At 37.5% G+C, this 9,379-nt stretch overlaps 1 protein-coding gene across 1 annotated transcript in view; it reads right to left on the bottom strand.

The window, feature by feature from the left end:
• Nucleotides 1-267: 267 nt before the first annotated feature.
• hpse2 (heparanase 2) overlaps nt 268-9,379 on the bottom strand; it is a 70,315-nt gene continuing 61,203 nt past the window's right edge. Inside the window, 3 exon segments of the mRNA XM_042502298.1 lie at nt 268-2,193; nt 6,152-6,298; nt 8,458-8,603. Coding sequence (XP_042358232.1) covers nt 2,031-2,193; nt 6,152-6,298; nt 8,458-8,603 — 456 coding nt within the window. The 3' untranslated portion in view covers nt 268-2,030.

Below are 9,379 nucleotides of genomic sequence, written 5' to 3'. Positions count from 1 at the left end.
TTTTGTGAGCGAAATATTCCTTAAATTCACACAATGTTGTTTATACAGAAGTAAAACTTCTCTCAAAATCGCTCTCTTTTATGCAGCAAAGTATATGAGCAAAGTTTAATGTTGTCATTACCAGCTGACAAAGTCAGTGCAGATTCTGACACAGAAGTTTGTCATTCTGACTGAAGCATATACAGAACAAATTAAGCTTCTTAGATATTTATAAGTGTTTATTATCGATGTAAACTTTTTTTTAAGAAAAAATAATATATAGGCACACTTTACATATTAAAATAATGCTCTCCAAAAGAAATATGAACATCTCTACATTAATTATGAACACATTCAGAGGACAAGTATTCTTTATATTTAACATTTTTGGGCCCCAAACCTGCTTACTTGCCAACATGCAAGAGTGTAGAAATGTTACCATTATTCATATTCAAGCCAATACACAACAAATAATGACTTTTTTCACTCTATGGTATTAACCTAGAGAATGAAAAAACAATCTTTAAATGAGATGAAATATTATGAATTATAACTAAAATTAATGTGAAACATCAGGAGCCATAAACCACATTACAGTAATTCCCTTTCTTGCAGAATAAAATGCACCTATGACACTTGCATCTTAAGACAGTCACCCTGTTATTTAACACAAAACAAATTATTTTAGATTTTCCTTTAGAGCTGGGACATTAGTACCACTAACAGAACAGTCTTATATTATAGAAATATAAAGATAAAACAAATGTATTTAATCATATAAATTAGGTGTATACTGTGTGTAAGAAAACATATCAAGCTTACTTTCATCACTCTTTTATGTACAATATGTTATCTAATAATATATGACAGTAAATCTGTACAAACTTATGTAAAATATATCATGTATATTTAGTACACAAAAACCTAGCAGCATAAGATGATTATAAAACGTGAGATCAAACTGAAGATAGTGACAGTTGTTAAAATATACCTGAAAAACGGGTATTTTGGAATTTAGAACTGAAAGCAAAACTCAGATTTTGTGTGTATGCAGGCTGCATGTGAAGACAGATGTTATGGACAGGTTCACATTGTCAGCTATACACGCCCCTGCTCACAGCACTACAGACATGTCCTGGCTATCGTATTCTGCAGTTAATTAACTGAAACCTGCAGCAGAAAAGCAATGATGAACACAATGTATGAAAACAGCCCCCCCAAAAAAGAAACAGATTTTTCCCCGTAAGCCACTTGATATGGCAAGGGAAAAAGGTTTACTTTCAGAGGCTAAACAGACTGGACAGATACATCAGTAGCTTTATCAATATAACACACACACACACACACGCACGCACACACGCACGCACGCACAGAGTCTGACCCTACACACACCATGGCCGTTTCTCTTTGTGGAGAGGATCAAGTCAAACTGAAGCTGACTTGTGTATTGCCTCAGAAGCGCTGCCTGTTCAGTTTCCTCTTAGTCTGTCACTGAAAGATTGAAAAAAAGAAAACTCTTGGCAGAAATTGAGATAACAAACTCTAGGTTTTACAATCTAAGAGAAGAAAATATAGCTTAATCAAGTCAAAGAATGTGGACTTTTATGATATTGCATAGCTTCATATGAAGCCAAAAACAATCATCTAAGTCGTGTAGCACGTGAGGAGTTGCTGGTGAGAAAAACTGAAAAGTTCAGTTCAGTGCAGCCCTTTTTATGCGTCTTGCGCAAATATTTCTTGTTGGATCAGAGAAGGGAAGGGCCTACTTTATTTGTAATTTAAATATTACTATTGAAATAATGCCTGGAGCAGCTTTCGTTAAAGCAGAGGACTGTACTGTGTTCAATCAAAACGTCCATTCTACTTAAGCGTCCTTAAACAAGAAAAAAAAAATCTTAAAAAAAGTATTTTGACCTGCCTGTGTGTTCATGGAATTTGGAAGAAGAAAAAAACAGCCACACAGTTTTTATGTTTTGGGTCAGCTGGCAGATAGTTTGTGGTTTGGCAGACTTCTGAGCATCACCCTGTAACTCAGGGGTGACAGGTCAGTGTTATCTCCGGCAGGCGTATGCGTTAATGTTTTTGATGACATAAAAACCTATGGTCATTGGAGGCATTGCTATAGTCCGTCCAGCCCTCAGTGTCTTAGGCTTCAACTCTGGGAATGTCTCATTGTCCATCATGAGCAGCTTTTCCCCGTTCAGCTGGACAAATCTGCAAAGAGAGGTAAGCAGGAAATATGGACAGCATTAGATCAGTAAAATACTGTTTTTTTTCACCTGCCACCTTTTCACTTCATCAACAAAAGAGCAAAATGCACATTCAGGTTGCGTTCCGAATCTCATACTTTTTCTTTTTACCTTTAGTAGGTACTGCAGCTGACCTTAAAAAGTATTTACAATTGCATGCAGTATGTGCACAATCGGGACATACTACTTTCTTTCTTATACATCTGTTAGCATGGATATAAACTAATCACCATTTTCCAAACTCGGCACAGATGGAGGTCAACCTGCAGAGCTCTGCTGTTGTTACTTTGCAATGTTTAATTTTTAAAGTTTTAACTACATACACTGTGGATTTTAATATGTTATATTCATTAACTAAGCCTACATAAGCATTTCTCGTTCATTGTTTTTTTTCCTGTTTTGCTGTTCTATGATTGTTTTGCTCACTTAAATGATTCATCTTTCTAATATTATCATTTGACTGATCATCAGTTGGATGTGCTGTTATCCCTCATTGCTGTCAATCAGCTGTCATGATGTGAACTATATATAGCCAGAAGAGCATGCTGGCCTGCATACTGCGAAATCTGACCGGATGTGGTAGATCATTCTGGCATTTTTAGCACACTACATCTGTCATACTTTTTGTTGGGACACACTAAATTTTTGCCATTCTATAGTTATTGCAATGCACAGGCTGTCTTTAAGAGGTTTCATCTGTCAGTTGTACACTTGGGGGTGCTGTTGTTACAAAATGGAAATTTCACAACTGCATGAGCAGGAATCTGCAAATGGAAACCTGAACAGTTTGGAGTCAACTGCACTGATTTGGGACATTTTAAAGATCTGAAGCAATATTCCATCTCTGCAACAATCAATGCCACCACTCTTTGCATCTCACTCTTTATAAAGCCACAAAAATTCTCACAATATTAATAAGAACATTTAAAATACAATTTTCAAGAAGAAATTGTTCAAAATATTATTTTGATTTAATTTATCATGTGCCTTAAAATTACCATTACATGACACACAGGTTGTTATAACAAAATTTCACAGTGTCAAAACAGTTAATTGAGTCATTGCAAACATATTTAAAAAAATACTATTTTCCCTTTTACTCTTGGGAAGAGGATTACATTTCTTTGAAGAGACCAGAATGAGTTGCATAACAACATTTTATTGTCAAGTTTATATTCAGCTTTATCCATTGACTCTTTTTTCTTTCTTTTAATTCTTAGGTTGACATCTTTTCGCATATATGTTTTTTGTAGTATTTGTTATAGTATCTTTTCCATGAGAAAACATTAAGAATATACAAGAATATGGAGGAGCAACTATAAAACATCACAGTTTTAATTCAAAGTGAACTCTTTCCAAAAAGTTTGTGGGACAAATAAAAGGGTAATTAAAAAAGATTGTAGATTGAAAAAGATTATACAATAATTAATATGATTTCAAAAATCTAGACCATGATACTTCCTGAATAATAAGTCGACATGAATAGAACTTTCTTTTTAATTTAAAAATGCATTCTTTCTCTTTTTCTGTACAAGGTGTTATTTATTTATTTAATGTTAAAGTAATTGTAAAATGTAACATAATAATCTCGTTCTGAAGAGAAATTATCTCCTTACACTGTATTTGCAATGTTTCATCACTTTATCACACAACTTTTCAACCATTTTTATTGTTTTACTGTAAAGTTCTGACAATTTAAGGAATTAAGCCAATGGACTGAATGTTTTTACAAGGACCTCAAATTCAATAAAATATCAAATAAAATATGCTCAATAAGGAGAAGTTATGAATCAAACTGAGCTGCTCAAAGCTTTACCTGAACCTGCATGGGCCTGAATACTCTGCCAATGTTATAAAGTCCCACTACTCAAACAAATTTATAGACATCTGGTGTTGCTAAATTCTTCATAAAAAGTTCCCCTGTGCCGCCTGTGGTAGAGCAAAGCACTTAAGGCCTGAAAAAGGCCCATCGTTAGCTTTCTCTCCTATTAATTACCTCATAATCTTGTTCTAACACCTAAAACATCCTCCATCATTAAGCTGTTATTGAAGGATCATGCCTGAGCCACCATTAAGGCCGTATGTCAGGATGTCAGGATCATATAACACATACACACGCACGCACGCGCACACACACACACACACACACGCACACACGCGCACACGCGCGCGCGCACACACACACACACACACACACACACACACACACACACACACACACACACACACACACACACACACAGTCCTGAGTCATCAGACTGTTATTTCAGGATTTGAGGCTTTAGTCTAAGTCAGAATAACAGTCTAGAGGCTTACAGGAGAGGAGGAGGCTGAAAGCATAAACTTCATATTTTAATGGATGCTTTAAGGCATTATGACTTATATTACCTCAGTATATTAAGTATAATATATCACAGAAAAAATCGTGAACAGAACTGAGAGCTAAAATGGCCTACACATATGAAAGGAAATAAAACTCCATTGATAAAACATCTGTCGCAGGCTATAAAAACACGGTTGAACAAAGGGGCGTAAACACATTGGAACTCAGTGCAGTATATTAAGACAGTTTGAATTACTAGTTTGCCTCAACAGGGCTTTAGTGAAAGATAAAAAGGCTTTATTCTGTATTTGCTTTTAATTTTCGGTATAATTCTTATGTTGTCTTTAGCAATCTAATCTAGATAAAGACGTGAAAAAGTTACTGTCAGCGTACAGCGTATAGTTTTGTGGTGTGTATTTGCACAACATGCCGACTCAGTGTGAATTTAACACCTCAGATCCAAAACCCATTGTGGCCTTAAAATGTGTTCACAGCAGCATTTTTAACACCCTATTAAGGTTGGAAAAAAATAAATAATTGAAGACCCATAAAGTTGTCCATAAAAGTCTCATTATCCCTATTCCTCATCTCAAATCCTTTCACCCCTTTGCAAAAATAAAAAATACTTTCTGAAAACAGCGTCTACCAAATGTTTCATCATTAGAGGACAAATCACAGTTTTCTTTATATAGAGAGGTGAGAATAAGAGGGGTATCAGTAATATTTGACTAACTTTATGGGGCAAAACGTGATTATAATTTATACTAACTTTGTTTAGTGATTTGAATTTTTTATATTAAAACTCACACATCCAGATTCATAAATAGTTTTTACTCAAGTGCCACTGAAGAATGAAATGATTAAAAACACACGCTGTAAGATATATGCAATAACAAGAAAATGGAATATTCTGCATATGTGCAATTTATCCTAAATATGTGCAATATAAACATGACCATGTACAATATCTATATGGTGTTTATTTTGCTTTAATACCTCATTTTTATATTTTGCTATTTTAATTAAACGTATCTAGATTAATGTGTCTGCTTATCAGTGTAGGTCTGTATACTGTATGAGTCACTGGAGACACTTCATTTCATTGTGCAGCTGTGCAATGACAATAAAGATATTGAATTTTAAAAAAAAAACGTGGATGACAGTAATGTACAACATTTTGACATTCGTTAAAATATATATTTTAAGTGTGTAGTTGGCCCTAAATAATTGAATGTGTTCACCGTTACATCTTTCGGTTTTTAACTAATAACTCAAGATTGCTTTAGAATTTCCAAGTACCCTTTTGGCAGTAGAAGCTCATCAAAGTATAGCTCATCAAAGCTTTCATTTGATATGTACAACTATAACTTCTTCTCAAATAACACTAACACCCCTCTGGTTCTCACTCTTTGATATATATGAATACAAGCATGACAGGACTAGAAGACTTGAATGTTTGCTTTGGTGACTTGTCTACAGTAGGACGCTCTATAATACGACCACATTGTTGTTTGAATAGAAAACAATTATTCATTACTATTGCACATGTGCATATGTATGCATGTTCATGAAAAAGAGGGAAAGAGAGAGAGGAACTTACTTGGCTTTGAGTCCGTCAGTGCCGTAGGGTTGCAGCAGGTACTGATGGACCGTATTGTTCCGTAATGTCCCCGCCAACTTGATTTTCTTCCGTGACCGATGCAGGTTGATGATGTAGATTGTTATGGACCCTCTCACATAGTTATGACTGTTGCCGTAAAGAAAATGATGAACATCACATGAATTTTCCTTTACCTTAAGAAGAGACAATCAGGAAGAAAAAGAGGCTCCTCTCCACATCTGTTAATGGGGATTCATTATATATTACACTGCCATGCTGAATAAAAGTCTCTATCATTAAATATGACTACAAAGAGAAGAAAGCCTTTGATATTTTATCACTGATAGTAAGAGGATCAACCCACAACTCCTTGATCTAATCTGGATCAAAAGGCTTGCAGAAAAATAATTAAGTAAGATAAAGCATGAATGGAATTCTATTAAGCAGAAAGTTATCATCTATATTTAGTATGAACCATCATAATCCATTTTTCATTTTCAAAGCCTTAATCATCCCTATAAAGCCTATCCGATGCAGGAATCTGCTTCTCTTTGACAGCGTCCAATGATAAAATGCTGTCACTGCTTAGCCCAGGGTCAGATAAAGGCTGTGAATGTGACAGGCAAGACTTCTTCAGTTACACAGACAACTGTGTTGAGTCACTCTTCTGAGAGCAAAGCACTGGGTACACAACTTTATAGGGAGAGGCCAGAGGTGAAACAGTTATCCAGACAGATAAGACAAACTTGATAAAATCTAATAAGGGCCCCGATATGAGGACAAAGACAACACAGCTGTAGTGAATACCACATGTCAGCCCTGGTGTTCAGGGTCAGGGCTGGTAGACATCTTCCCCAAATCTCATATCTTTAAAGCAATCACATTTTTTGGTTTGATGTTTATCTATGTTCTTTGGGGCTCACGGTGAGGCATCTATTTCATCAACCCTGCAAGAGTGCAGATATTCAATATATTTACCGGGAGAAATAAAGTGGTGTGCTGTTGATGGGAACGCTGTGAGTCTGGCTCTGTGTTAAACTCTTGCAGACTTGTTTCTGAGAAACGTGGAGCATGGCTCCGAGTGATAGATCAGATGGTTAGATGGAGGGCGAGATAATGACCTCTCAGGCCTTTCAAATGATGAGGTTCTTTGCGATCCAAACCAGGAACATAAACATGTGTTGATGCTGTTTGATGTCGAAGCGTTGCTGTAAAGTGAAAAAAATACCATGCAAACCACTAAAAGGGGTAAAAGGGCAATGAAAGTCAAATGTCTAATCTGCGGAGACTTTTCAAACCACTGACTGCCTGAGCACATTTACAGTCTTTGCCGTCTTACACAGTGCAGTCAAACCACTATGACTACAATGGTTGTCCACTTAAGGGCTGAACATGTAAAACCACAAGTGGCAGAAATAATCGCAACTGAAACTTTGGATTCAGCTTCAGGGCTTCACTGTCTGAGTCCATGGCTAATTGGTGCATTGAGTGGAGCTGAGTGACACCACATGCCATCTCTCCACTCCGAAATTCACCATACAGACCATGTGGCTCAGTGAGTACACTTGATGAAAAGTATTTCAAGTATTTGCATGCATGTCATCAGGCCTCATGTGTGTAGTGGTTATGCAACTCCTGCCCAGTTATCGAACCATCTATCTGTTCAGAGCTTTGCTATTTTTCTAGGAGATGCTTCACCTGTAAACGAGCCCCGTCTGGAATAAGGCCGTAAGTCTAGCCTGGTGCTGACAGCCTCTGGCCTGGGTTAAATGATAACCTTGAACAGGCCATGGTGGCACTCTTTATCTCCTCCCGGCACAGACCGCCTTATTGTCCCTCCCCCTCCCCCTCAAATACCCCCCTCCAGCCAGTCAGAGACGATATAAAGGCCTAGCACACCTTTCAGCGGCTCTTTGACGGCAGAGAGACAGAACCCACACACCTGATAAGTGATACCTGTTAAGTTTTATAGGCTCTGAGCTGTGAATGAGCGGGTGTCTACGGTCTGCTTATTTATGGGTTGGCTTGGGATTTTGTTCTTCCCCACCAGACACTGAGCCTCAGGTGTGTGCAGGAGGACACATGGAGTAGGAAAAGTTAAAACCGCAGCGTTCTGTTTTCCATCTAAATCCTCAAGGACATTCAAGTTTCGCTACACATCACTGAGAGGCAGAGAGGATGTGTGCTTTGTCAATCTGTCAGCTTCAAACGGTAAAAAAAAAGACCAAAATCACAGTATGTAATGATGTGCTGTGTTTAAGTACAGGTTACAAACTAATCCAAGGTGGATAGGCTGCAACACGTACTTGTAATAGCTGGTACAGTGGGCGTAAATACGTAGTTTGTCTCGTATGACTCTTCCTGGTTGAGGCTTCCTCTGCAGTCCAGCCACTCGCACAGCTAAAACCCTTGGACCAACAAGACGCTTAAAGACCAGAGAGAACCAGTAATCCTGTAAAGGCAACACCACACACACACACACACACACACACACACACACACACACACACACACACACACACACACAAACACACACACTGCATTACTTCGATGACAATATGGGTTCATTATAATATCATGATGCTCAGAACAGGATTCACCTGGTTTCTGTTTCAAGATACAATGTGAATGCAGGCAGGTGTGGAAAACAAGCTTAAAAGATCTGATCTGACTGAACAACTCCACTGCAGTTAAAGGAGTAGTGTGCAGGATTTAGTTTCCCCGAAGCAGAATGCAACCAAATGAAACTCCCCCATGTACCAAACGTGAACTCCCTTAAATGCGTGAGTAAATCTAAAAATGATATTTATTGAAAGAGACCATTTATCACAGCAATGTTCGATTCTGGATTCCACTGAAAGGAAATATTGCTAAAATCTCAATTTAGTCACTTCAGCCATGAAATGTTTCGCCAGCTGTGAGATTTAACAATTTGCCCGCAAAGCAGCTTGTCTGCGACTGGGTGAAAAAAGAGACATACTCCACAAAAATGTCAAGTAAAAGCATGTCAGCGCTTTGACACTTGACATTTAGTTGGAGCTGATAACCCCATGTAACGTGTCACAAGCGCTGACCCGTTTACAATTGACAAGTCTTAAATATGACATTTTTACAAAATATTACGTTCTGTGGGGGCTTGCTGTTTTCGGTTATCATTGTTGAGTGGTCCACCATACTGTGTCTCACTCTACAGACTCCACAGACTCCACACCTCTACGAGAGTCCCAG

Source organism: Plectropomus leopardus, chromosome 15 (assembly GCF_008729295.1).
Source record: "Plectropomus leopardus isolate mb chromosome 15, YSFRI_Pleo_2.0, whole genome shotgun sequence".
In the NCBI taxonomy this organism is placed as follows: Eukaryota; Metazoa; Chordata; class Actinopteri; order Perciformes; family Serranidae; genus Plectropomus; species Plectropomus leopardus.
This window is presented reverse-complemented; position numbering and strand designations above follow the sequence as displayed.